The 12,760-nt window shown below is 39.0% G+C and overlaps 2 protein-coding genes across 2 annotated transcripts in view; both read left to right on the top strand.

The window, feature by feature from the left end:
• Nucleotides 1-12,760, top strand: part of ALKBH3 (alkB homolog 3, alpha-ketoglutarate dependent dioxygenase) — a 32,463-nt gene that overhangs the window by 2,953 nt on the left and 16,750 nt on the right. The window contains exons 4-8 of the mRNA XM_019470164.2: nt 279-313; nt 3,163-3,210; nt 4,573-4,676; nt 6,177-6,265; nt 11,385-11,594. Of these exons, the coding sequence (XP_019325709.1) occupies nt 279-313; nt 3,163-3,210; nt 4,573-4,676; nt 6,177-6,265; nt 11,385-11,594 (486 nt within the window). The remainder of the gene's footprint in view (nt 1-278; nt 314-3,162; nt 3,211-4,572; nt 4,677-6,176; nt 6,266-11,384; nt 11,595-12,760) is intronic.
• ACCSL (1-aminocyclopropane-1-carboxylate synthase homolog (inactive) like) overlaps nt 11,486-12,760 on the top strand; it is a 153,864-nt gene continuing 152,589 nt past the window's right edge. Inside the window, exon 1 of the mRNA XM_053899819.1 lies at nt 11,486-11,594. The gene's annotated coding sequence lies outside the window, so the exon portion shown is untranslated. The remainder of the gene's footprint in view (nt 11,595-12,760) is intronic.

Below are 12,760 nucleotides of genomic sequence, written 5' to 3'. Positions count from 1 at the left end.
AAAAATCTCCTGGAAAGATTTTTCCAGAATTACTGGGTGCTTGGAAAATGGATTGATTCTACTTTTATTATTTTTTCTTGCCCCACTAGTAACTGTGAAGTAGTTCTAAGAAAAGCAGACACGGGTCTCTAGTGGCATAGTAAGAGCTTGGAATAAAAAAGGATAGTTTTAAACTTGATTTATTTTTACCAGTAATGAGAGGATATGATAATCCTGCAGATAAGTCTTTCTGAAGATTAGGGATCATTCCAGAAGTAAAATCTGCCTGTTCCTTGCAGGTAGTACGCAGAGCCCCAGAGCCACGAGTGATTGAGTAAGTAATTTGCTGCCATTCTGTATTTTTTGCCCGCAGTAAAATGGAGAGCCCAGATAACTCACCCAGTTTTTTCCAGCTGGAAGGAAGCTAATGGCCCAATTACTGTCTTAATTTTAGGCTGGGGTATTTGTATCTTAGACATCTTTAAACTTGGTCTTTTGGGAAACCTTTCACAATTTGCTAATGGTGTGGAAAATGCCATAAGATGCCTGTACGTTGATCTGACTTGTGTAGGTTTCTTGACCCTGTTTCACTAAGATATCTGCAGACAGTAAGTGAAAACATCTCCTAGGTAAAGACAGAGTGGGGGCAGCTGGATGGTTCCGTTGGTTGAGTATCCACCTCTTGATCTCAGCTCAGGTCTTGATCTTAGGTTCGTGAGTTCAAGCCCCATGTTGGGCTCCACGCTGGGTGTGGAACCTACTTAAAAAAAGAAAAAAAAGACAGGAAGGTTTTTTCCTAGTCATTAAAACCTGAATATTTGAGAAGACTTTAGTTAGGTACTGTTCGACTAGCAATGCTTATGAAACCTGTTAGAAATCTAGAGGGCTTTAAATGTTTACTTGTTCCAGAGCAGTTTAAATTCTTAAATTGATCTGTATATAAAATAACCTCTTTGATTTATAATTCCTCTTATACTGATCAGCATATAAAACATTCTTTTCCAAAATTAACGAAAGATGCTTTGACTTCTCTTTTCCTGCTTTTCAGTTTCCATCTGATGTACATAAATTGCCAGTAGAAAGCATCCTTTTATTTATTTATTTATTTATGTATTTTTTTAATGTTTACTTATTTTTGAGGAAGAGAGACAGTGTGAGTGGGGAAGGGACAGAGAGAGAGGGAGACACAGAATCCAAAGCAGGTTCCAGGCTCTGAGCTGTCAGCACAGAGCCCGACGTGGGACTCAAACTCACAGACTGCGAGATTGTGACCTGAGCCAAAGTCGGACGCTTAACCGACTGAGCCATCCAGGCGCCCCATGCATCCTTTTATTTTAACAAATTAGCGTTTGCATGTTATTGCTCATGAACAGTCTGTTAGTCTGTTTGGCTATTTGCAGGTCGACTTGTATAGCTTAGAAAAATGTGAAACTAACACGAGGTCATCATACTTTGAAAGAGGGTATCAAAGTTGTGGCCTTACCACTAGTTAGCTACGTAACGAGTCCTTAGGTAAGTTAAGGCCATTTCTCAGGACTTTAGTTTCGTTGTCTATGATATTAGGATTTGGACCACATAGTCACTTAAGGCAGAGTGTGGTAGCTCTAACAGTCTTTGATTGTTTGTAAGTACCAGTGTGACATTGCCTCCATTGGTGATAAAGAGAAGAAACAAAACCATGAAACCTATTACGAGGTACATGTGGGACATGCAGGCTGAAAAAATGGGCAGTTGTGAATATTCAGGTCATAGCAAAATGACAAAACTTCCTGTTTGATCCCAGCATTTGTTAATTCTGGTTATGTAAAGTTAGCTATGTTAGATTTTTATTTGATAACCAGAAATGTTACCCACATTTGAACTGAGCCAGTTTCTTAATGTGGCCCAAAATATATCACACTGAAACATTGTGTTCACACTATGGGAAACTATAGGCCGCTCATTTAGAGACATGATAAATGTATGTGACAATAACTCTGCCTACATTTTGGCTCAGAGGGCCTTGCACAATCTGCCTGAGAGCCCAGCTCACAGATCATGAACTTCTGGCTCGCATGGCAGAGGGTGATGTGAACACTGTCCCTTTATATTATTTTCTGTAACTTACCCCTGTCTGGGAGGATCTGACACCGTTATTCTGGCATAGGAACCTATGCAGTCTGGGTGTCTGTTTTCTCACCGTGGACCTCACCACCTTGCACATCTGGAACAGTTTTGTACTTTTGCACATTTGGTTAAATTCTGAGCTTTTTACTGCCCATCTACTATGTTCTAGGCACTGGGAAACAACGGCAACCCATTGCTTGCCCGTCAGTAGCCCACAGTCTTGTGAATGAAATAGACATGTAATAAGGTAAATTGCAGTAGTGTATATTTTGAAACAGTAGACTTATAGTAAGGTCTACTGGTAGCATGGAGAATGAGATGGTTAACATTATTTGGGTGGATTAATGGTCAGGAAAGCGCTACAGGAGGTGAGACTGAGCTGAGATTTTGAAGGATGAATTAGAATTTTCTGTGGGACCAAAGCTCGGGTGGGTTGGATCGCGGGTGCCAGATGACGGAGGAGGGCGAGGGGGTATTCCAGCTTGTAGAAAAGCAGGATTAGAAATACGGGAGTGTATTCAGGAGATTCCAAATAGCAATGGGAGGATCACGAGTGGGTGGGAGCTGTCAGGAAGTGGAGCCACATCATGGGACCCTTGAAAAGTTGGTGGGGAACCTTTTTTAATCAGGCAGGAACCTCATTAGACATGTATCTGAAAGCAACAGCAGCTCATAGCCCTGAGATGGACTTGCTTCCTGTTAAATGCACCTATTCCAGGGTCTCCAAAGGGATGTGCTGTTTGGTACCCCTTCGTGTGATAGATTTCTGGACCATAGCAGCCTCAATTGTGGATGACGTACAGAGGGGTAGAATCAGAATTTATTTTATCTCAGTTTTTGTCTCCATGGCCTGATTCCATCAGGATTCAATTCCCGGTGACATCAGTGGTCTGCCACCATCTCACTCTTCGTCTCGCTGGTGGAAGAAGGTGGGGTTAGGGCTCCCTCATAGTGCACCCTCGTTGTGAAATCATTCTGGTGATCAGGAGTTTGGGAACTGCAAAGCACAGCCCTTCCACTGGGTGGAGTGTATTATTTTGCCTGATCCCAATGAGTCTGTTTTCTTGATTTATGTAGCAGAGAAGGTGTGTATGATATCAGCGTGTCACCCACAGGCGTATCTAGGTAAGTGAATCCTCCCTGGAAAGTTCATAATTATTTTTCAGTTAATAGTCTCTTAAAATGTTCTACTCCCTTACTTGAGATAGGTAACTTCTGCCTCTGAAAATCTTGGGGAGTGAGACTTTGGTAATATCTCTTTTTATATAACATTTCTGACTCCAAAACATTTTCATAGCCTCTCTGTCAGGTGTAGTAACTATTCTGCAATTTTTCAGGTGAGAAAATGAGACCCAGGGAGATTAAGTACCTTTTTCCTAGTACCACATAGTAACTTAAAATTACAGGTGACCTAGCCTCTACTTCTGTTCTTTGAATGCTCCATTTTATTACTATTATATTACATTATATATATCACTTCATTTATTATCGCATTAATCATATTACTACATATATTTTCATATGTGTTACATTATGTTAATCTTTAATCTACATGAGTAAGTTAATACCTTAATCTACATTAAGGTAGATTTCAATAAAGTTAAAGCATGTGCAATTTAGGGTATAGTAGGCATTAATCATTATTAAAATGAAAATTTTGGAAGCATCCCCTTAATGCATGAGTTTGCTAAGTCACTATAAAATAAATTTAAATGGCCATTTAAAATAAATATATCAGAACTTGCATATCTAAATGAATTGCTTAGAAAGAGCTTCAGAATTTCTTTTAAAGCAAGTTTAACAGTCACACAAGAAAACCAGTTGCATTATTTTGGTCGCATCTCATTGTTAAACAGGTATGGCTTCAGGTGCGTTTTGGCTCTGAAAAAATCAAAGGCACCTTCAAAGAGTGAAGTTTGACAGAATGTTCCAAGGGCTTTCAGAACAAAGAAGGATACCCAAAATGATTTTGAGCTGACTTGGCATTAATGAAATAAGTGTATATTCAGTGACAGAAAGAACCCTCATTTGGAAGTGTTTATTTTGATCGTTTTCCCTACAACTGGCATAGTCTCAGAAGACAACCAATTGTTAGAATAACACAGGGCCAGGCATTTTGTTAGTTTACTTTTCACAGTGAGCCTGTGAGGGGGATATCATTTTTGTGTTACAGGTAGGAAAAACCAGCGTTCGTAGAAGTTAAGTAATTTACCCAAAGTTTCACAGCAAGTGGTAGGGGAGCAGTATTTGAAGCGTGTCCGTAAAAGCCCTCATGGGTTCTTTTTCCTTTATTGCCTCTTACTTGTCTTAACGTGAAAGTTTGTTTCACATCTGGAACATCATGTCCTGCTTGCCATGGGAGGTGTGGCAAGATGAGTTCATCTACCCATGAAAGGAAGCATGCAAATTAACTGACTTCACTAATGGTTAGAGACTAGCCCATCTTTTCTGTGTTCTTTAGTTAATAATGGTTCTTTCTTCATCAAGGGTGTGTTTGTATCCTGGCTTTGTTGACCTAAAAGAAGCCGACTGGGTATTGGAACAACTTTGTGAGGTTGTTCCCTGGAAACAGAGGACCGGCATCAGAGAGGGTAAGCACATGTCTGAGATGGCGCTTGTTGCCACCTGGTCTCTCTAGAGACACCGTTGCTTCTTTCACCACGGCCAGTCTTAATTAAACAGAAGAGTAGGGATTTGCCAGCCAAAAGGGACGGGGAAGAGTGTTCCAGGCAGATGAAAGAGCAGGTGGAAGGCCCAGAGGTCAGAGAACAGGGCAGGAGCCAGGAGGTGGGAGTTCAAGGAACCAGAGCATATGTGGTTTGGCTGACCTGTGCTTGACATACTTCTGTCTTTTTGAGTTTGTTTGCTACCATTATTACTTCAAACAGTGACAGCTTACCTCTTTCTTCATAGAAACCTCCAGAGCTTTCTTTTTTCCAAATCTGTTCGGCATATGTTCTTGTATGATCCTTATTGCCAGCTTTTTATCCTCATTTTAGTTTCAGTAGAAGAGTCCGGTGTCTTTCCATTTCAGCATTTGTACTCTCCTGAACTTGTAAAGATGACAGGACTCGGAGCCTGCTCCTCCGTGGTCACCCACAAGCAGCACAGCTGCTGGACCAGAGGTGTCCACTGGAGGGCGTCTATGCCCTAGCGTAAAATTTCCTGTCGGGCACATTGTGTGAATTCAGATTTTCTGTAAAGAAAGAGGCAGAGTATACTGGCTTCATTTGTGGGACTTGGAAGTCAGAATAGGAGTCTGCTTTTTCTCCTTACTCCCAGAGATTCCACAGCAGTGGCAGACTTGGCTTTGATTGCTGGCTTTGTCATTCAAAGTAATTGTTAATTTTAAGCAAATTACAGTTACATAGTTTTCCAATTCTTGGTTTTCTGGTCTGTAAAATGGACTAATGATAATACCTATGTTGTGATAATTAAGGGAGGTAATGCATGATAAGTGCTTAGTAGAATGGCTGGTGCATATACAGTAAGCCTTCAGTGAATGTTAGCTGCCTTTATAATTATTGTTCTTATTGTAGCAGCTGATGTCAATTGTGGGAAAAAATAGTAGATTGTGGATAACCCCCTACTAAATATATTGAACATCAAAAACTTCTGACTACAATCAGCTACATGCTATGGTTGGTCAGAGCACTTTTTTCTTCATCAAAATCAAAAGGTGGCACATGGATGAACAGTTTATCTTGTTTCTTATACGGATGTTGGTGCCACAGATTCCTGCCTATGAGGGTTCAGACTCCATATCCTGCTTTTCAGACCTTCTCGAATCTGAACCTTTCTGAAGTGTGACTCCACCCTTGTTTATGTCATCACTGATGCAAACGAGTCACACGTACTCTCAGAGCTTTGCCAATACGGTTTCTGCCAACATACCTTCTTTTGTCTTCTTTCTTTGAGCTCTTACCCATTCTTCTCCTGAAATCCCATGTCCTCAAGGTGGAACCGTGGGTCAGAGCCCATCTTTATCTGCCTTTGTATTTCTCATAGCTTCTTGCACATTGCATGGTGCTCAGTAGGTACACCTTAAATAGCGTTAAACCATTTCAAAAGCCCTGTATTTTCTTTCTCAGATGTAACTTACAAGCAACCAAGACTTACAGCATGGTATGGAGAACTTCCTTACACTTATTCAAGAATCACTATGGAACCAAATGCTCACGTATGTTGGAATGTTGTTGGTATGGTTTTATAGACTGTGTACTATAAGTGTAGAGTACTATAAAATAACAGTACTATAAAATAGCTTGCAGAGTTGCATGATGGTTCCTAGTTTAAAAAATCCTCTGGGTTCAAACACTGAGTCTTTGTGCTTGTCACTCTTGATGTGCTTTTTGATCTAGAGATAAACTCTGAGGATGAGAAAAAAATTGGAACTAGAATAAACTGGAACCAGACTCAAGGATTTCAGGAAGAGGAACCATTTCTTCACATCCCTCCCTTCCCCCAGCTTTTCTGGCCATAGCCTTCTGTGTACACCCTTGTACACGTTTGCTGTGGAGCCAAGTTCTTATGACTGGCCAGTGAGGTCAGAACATCTCCTTCCATTTCTCAGGCTCTTTTGCCATTTGTGAAAAAATCTGGTATTTTTCTTGTTGACTTTGTACTCATTCTATGGCTGTAGTTCTTAGACTTACATCTTATCATTGCTTTGGCTTATTTCTTATTTCACATCTTTTGTTTTTAAAAGTTTCCATGACAGTAGACAAAGAGATTCTAGTATATAAATGAAGCTTGTCCAAAGGATAGAGTTAAGGTCCAAGAAATAGCTCCCTGTTTAGTTCCTGGAATCTTGCCCTTTGGCAAATAATTTTATGCTTTATTGAAAGAGACTTTGAAGAAAATGGAGTTTTGCTTAATGGCTTTGGGATACATAGAAATATGACACATTTTAGAGCTTCTAGTAATTTGTTGTAATAAACTACCACTGTACTAACATGTTCAGGGACAGAATATTGATGGGGATGGGAGTGGGGACATGGCTTTTTCACATAAGGAGATAGCTGCATGCTTTTGTTTGTAGGGCTGCATTTAGAATGTGACCCAGGGAAAGGCTGAGACCCTTTATATCTGAGGTTGATTTGGAAACATGAAGAGAACGAAATTAGATCAATCCAACAGATGGCTGGCCACGTTTCTGTCAGAATTAATTTACCTTCTTGTCAACAGCCATAGCAGAGAAGTTGAGGATTAAACAGGCTCTGGGGAAGAAGTTCTTTGTCATCATTTTAGCTCATCTTTTAAAACAGGATTTCTCAACCTTGGTGTTACTGACATTTTGGGCTGGGTAATTCTTTGTTGTTGGGCTGTCCTGTACGTCGCGGGATGTTTAGCAGTATCCATGACTTGTACCCAGTAGATGCCAGAAGCACTCTTCACCCAGTTGTGACAACAGAAATGACTCCAAACATTGCCAGGCATCTGCTGGGGGCGGGCGGAGAGGGGGGCAGAATTACCCTTGGCTGAGAACCACTGCTTTAGAATAAACATAAGGCACATGAGATATCCTGATAGAATGGCTGTTTACACTTTGAGGACTTTTTGACAACCCTTCAAAAGAATTTTTTAATGGCAGTCTTTTTCTTACAATGTATGTAATATGAATTTATTATTGGAAATTTAGAAACTATAGATAAGCATGAAGAATATTAAAATTTTGGATAATTCTTCCAGCTAATGTTTGGCTCCAGTCTTTTTTTTTTTTTAGGTAAATATGTAGAGTTTTTCTATAAAAATAACAATTAGGTATACTGCATTTCATTTAACTATATCCTTAACATATATCATTGAATAGTCTTTTACATCGTATTTAATAGCTACATAATATTCCATAATCTACGTGTACATACCCTAATTTATTGAAGCAAGCTTTTTTGTTAGATGTTAAGGTTGTCAAATTAGAATTCTTTAATTTGAATTTGGCTGGCTTATAACTTTGTATTTACTGCTAACAGATTTAGTTTGTTTATATCCCATCTTGAACAAAATCAAAAGAGATGCCTCTTTCATAGATTTTTTTAAGGGTATATGTGTGTGTTGGGGGTTCTTGTTTAATTTTAACTTTAAAAATTATTATTACCTCAAGCTTAATAACCCAAAGCACAGAGGCAAATTCAGTCAGAGGTTATTAAACTTCCTTTAGTCTTTTTTGACCTAAATCTTATATGAAGCCGATGTGTGAAAACCAAGGAGTGCCTTGACTGGCTGGGGTCCCCCCAGCTTGACCCTTCTTCTGTCCTCCCATAATCCCAGAGAGACACCTCTGTGGTACCTAGGACTGTGCAAAACACTTTGAAATCCACTGAATAGGTCCTTTTACTTCTGTGATTCATATTTTCTCATACTCTTTTCCTCAAATGTCTTTTAAGGATAGAATGCCTTCACTGAACGGTGAGATGATGCTGAATTTTAATTTAGACATTCAGTTCTGAGGGATCTGTATATAGAGTATTGGTTGGAGAGTCTAAATTAATCCTCTAGTTCATTATCCCCTTTTTTCTCCTTACTTCGCCACCAAAAATAGCCAGTAAAAATATATACCCACTTAGAAACATAATGCAAACTTGGAGTTATCACAGTGCTCAGTCCCTAAGCAAGTCAGGGAAGTGCTAATTAGTTTCCCAGTCACATTGCAGAAAAGCTATCTTCCTCTTTTATTTCTGGTTTTTCTTGCTAGGTGTATAATTCTAGCATCTGATCTTTATCTCCGTGAAGATAATAGCCATAAAACAAATAGGAAATACAGCTTGCTAACATTATTATGGAATTTCACTTTGACATTTATTCTCTTGAACATAGGTTAGTTTAATAACATTTATGTTTTACTGATGTGAGTTTGGTTTGTTGTTGTCGTTTATTTTAAAAAATCCTCTGCTTAGAATGTAATGTTCATATCCATAATAAGGAACCCCAGTTTACCACAATTTCTACATCACAGCAAAGCTGAGTGATTCCTTGGCAGTTTTACCTGACAGTAGCCATGGGATATACTTAGAATATTATGCTTGCCTTGCTGAACGTGTATTCCTTCACTGCAGTACATTGAACATGACTTTGAAGGGATTCTTTAAAGTAGAGTTTTTAAAGTAGACTCTGTGGATACCTGGAAGGGTCCACTAAATCCTTTTGGGGAGTCTACAGGTCAAAACTATCTCTGTAATAATACTAAAACCATATGATACGTGACACTTTCACTGTGTCGAATTTGCATTGACGATACAAAAGTAATGGTGGATAGAACTGTTGGTATCTTAGCATGAATCAGGGTGTTGTTGCCAGACTATTATGAGTAATCACAGTATTCTTCCCCACCATGCATTTTCCAGTTTAAGAAAAAAAAAAAAGCTGATTTCATTTAAGAATGTTCCTCGAAGCAGTAAACATTACTACTTTTATTAAGTCTCAATATTTGAGTTCATCTCTCTTTAATAGTTTGATGAAATGGAAGGTATGCGTAAAGCACTCCTGCTACAAAGCCAAGTATAATGGTTGTCAAGGAAGAACACTTGTGTGATTGTTTAAGCTATAGCTGAACTATCTGCTTTTATCATGGACCACATTTATTTGGAAGAACAACTAACAGACAAACTGTAATTATTCAGACTTGAGTATTTGGCAGACGTAAATGAATGAAGTGACTGTCACTTCAAGGGGAACAGTAGATATGATTTGTTACTTATAAAAGTTGAGTTTCCAAGCAAAATTACTAATTTGGAAAAAGTCATATCTGTCACTTTGAGCCTGACCTCTTCCTATTACTTAGACTTTTCTGATGAGATCATTGGTAATATTAATGGATATGATTTTTTATATCGTATAATGAAATGTGCCAGCAGGAGATCTGCATTACTCATTGGATCAATATTTTCCACATGACCAATACTTGATATTACAGAATCATGCAAGATTAAAAGACTCATTCAAAGTGCAGTCTGGCCCAGTGGATTTAAATGTAAGAGAATATGAGAAGTTTATTGATATGGTTTCAGATTCCACACTGTAACTAACCTTTAAGAAATCAGTACTTGTTGAGTTTTGGTGTAATATCAAAGAATATCCACAATTATTTGGAAAGGCTGGAAAAGACTCCTCCATTTTCTAACTACATATCCGTGTGAAGCCAATTTTCTTCATATACTTCAACAAAAACAACATATTGTAACAGATTGAATGCAGAAGCAGATAGGAGATCAACTCTCTTGAAACAAACATTAAAGATATATGCAAAACAGTGCCACTTTTCCTGCCATTTTTTTTGTATTGGAAGATACAGTTATTTTTCATAAGATAATATTTGTATTAACATATAATGGGTTTGTATTTTTTTTAATGAATTAACCAATAGTTTAATTTTTTTAGTTTTAATTTTTAACATGATAAACATCATAGCTCCAGCCCATATAAACAGGTTCTTTGGGGGTCCTCAATCATTTTTGATAGTGGTGTGAGAACCACTGTCATAAAGGAAGCTCTGTAATGCACTTGGGGTTTCTTGGAGAAAGGACAGAATTCTAACAACTAATACAGCCATGCTGATTGTAACTCCCCAAGTACAGCATAAGGTCAGGGGTCATAGCTTCCTGTAGTATATGTGGCAAGACTGTGTTCCAAATATAAACTACATACGAGAACTGGGTGCTCAGGAGACAGGGCTGTGGAATCTGTTTAAACTGTATGTAGTTCACAGCCCATGTATTTATCAAGGCCACGTCATGATTCCATTCTGTACAATGTTTTTTCCTTCTAGGTTCTATTTTTAGGAAGGTAGCCACTCTGGAAATTATTAAATACCTTTTTTAAAAGCAATTCTGTCATTCATGATAAAATAGAAATCGAATGAGCAGAGAGCCACCCAGCAGAAAAGTTGTTTGATTCCTCAGACTTCAGTCTGTATCTGCCAACTACCTGGCAACCCATCAGCCACGGCAGCAGAGCCCAGACTATTCCACTCGCCTTCTTAATGACTCACTGAGGTGACTGCCCTGAATGTAATGACACTTGCTTCTTTGTGGGGTCATGTATTTAACACAGAACAGTTGAGATGGGTAGAAAGGCTTGGTCCTCATGATAGTGCTGTACCAAATTTTAGTACCTTAATAAAATGATAGAGGTCAATTTGCTTCAAAATAGAAATAATGGGAGGGAATTAAACTATTCCTCTTGCCATTGGTTATTGCATTCCAAGTGTGTTTTGCTTATTCCATGGCCCTGTTGATTTAAGACTGACTTTGCACTTTCTGTTTTACATGTGGCTGCCCCTTCTCTTGGCCTGATGATTGCAGTGGCATCCTGTGCTGCTCACACTGAAGGACCAGATTGAAAAGAACACTGGCCACACCTTCAACTCCTTGCTCTGCAACCTTTACCGAAATGAGAAGGACAGTGTCGACTGGCATAGTGACGATGAACCGTCGCTAGGGAGATGTCCCATCATTGCTTCGCTGAGTTTTGGTGCCACACGCACTTTTGAGATGAGAAGGAAGCCCCCACCAGTGAGTATTCTCTTTTTTTTTTTTTTTTTTCATGTTCTTCCTGCCTTCTAATATTCTGTGAAAAAAGTAGAGTTCTTAAAAGCTGCTGTTTTCAGGTTTAGAGGATAAGAGTACATGTTTTGTTGTTGAAACATGTTCAACTGATCGCCTACCCCATGATTACCTTTTGTCTCCCGGAGTGGCCATTTATTCATTCATTCACTTATCCAACAGAAATTGCTTGCCATGTGCTAGGCTTCGGGGGCTCATTTCCTTTGGTGGAAAGAACAGAGATAGCTCCTGTCCTCATGGATACAGGGGATAGACAGATGTTACTAATTACTGAAATGAATGAAATTATGATAAGTGCTGTGAAGGAGGGGCTTATAAAGGGAAGACTCGAGCTGGGAGGTACAAGACTGGAAAGGAAGAAGGCATGAGGAAGACACCCCTGAGGAAGGCTTCATTGTAAGTCTTCTCCTTGGCATTGTTGCCACCTTTCTGGAAGGGAACATCGTGAGCATCCTCATTGCCTTCTTAGCCATCTTCTGAAATACAGATGAACCTGTAATTCTCTCAGAAAGAGGAAGTTCAAGCCAAATTCTCAGAGATGGTTGTCCAAATTCAGGGAGAGAAGCAGTAACTAACCATAATAACTTTAGTTTTCCGTCCTGGGTTTTACATATGTTACAGGATATTTCAGGGACACTAGGAGTTTTGACTTTCTTAAATCAAAAAAGTATAAGATCCTAGGATTAAGATAGGTAGAAAGGTAGTAGAAACTCAAAGAAAAGAGCAAACCTCTACCAAATGATCTTATTATCTTTGTGTCTTTCTCTTACCAAGGTTCCCAGTCATTTAGTTTATAACAGTAAACCAGAGCCAGTCAGTGTGGAAAGGCTTATAAGGCTGTGTTTAGAATATGACCTAATCCAGACCAAATAATTATTAGCCTGCCAGTGCTCATGTCTGTTCTTCATCAGATATGCTTCCTCTAAGAACATAGTTAATGGACTGGGCTGCTTTCCTGACATGTATTTCAGTTTCCAAGCATGGTATTTTGAAGCATATTGTGTTATTTTGCATTTATGCCATTAGGCAGCTTTTGTTGGTATAATTTCCCTTGATTAGGTTTTCTTTGCTTTGTTTCTTTGGTCTGTGCTAGCAGGGGATTGTCAATTGCCAGT

This window comes from Panthera pardus, unplaced genomic scaffold (assembly GCF_024362965.1).
Source record: "Panthera pardus isolate Hobbes unplaced genomic scaffold, ASM2436296v1 HiC_scaffold_12, whole genome shotgun sequence".
Classification (NCBI taxonomy): Eukaryota; Metazoa; Chordata; class Mammalia; order Carnivora; family Felidae; genus Panthera; species Panthera pardus.
The sequence above is the reverse complement of the archived record's forward strand: the minus strand, read 5'-3'. Positions and strand labels throughout refer to the sequence as shown.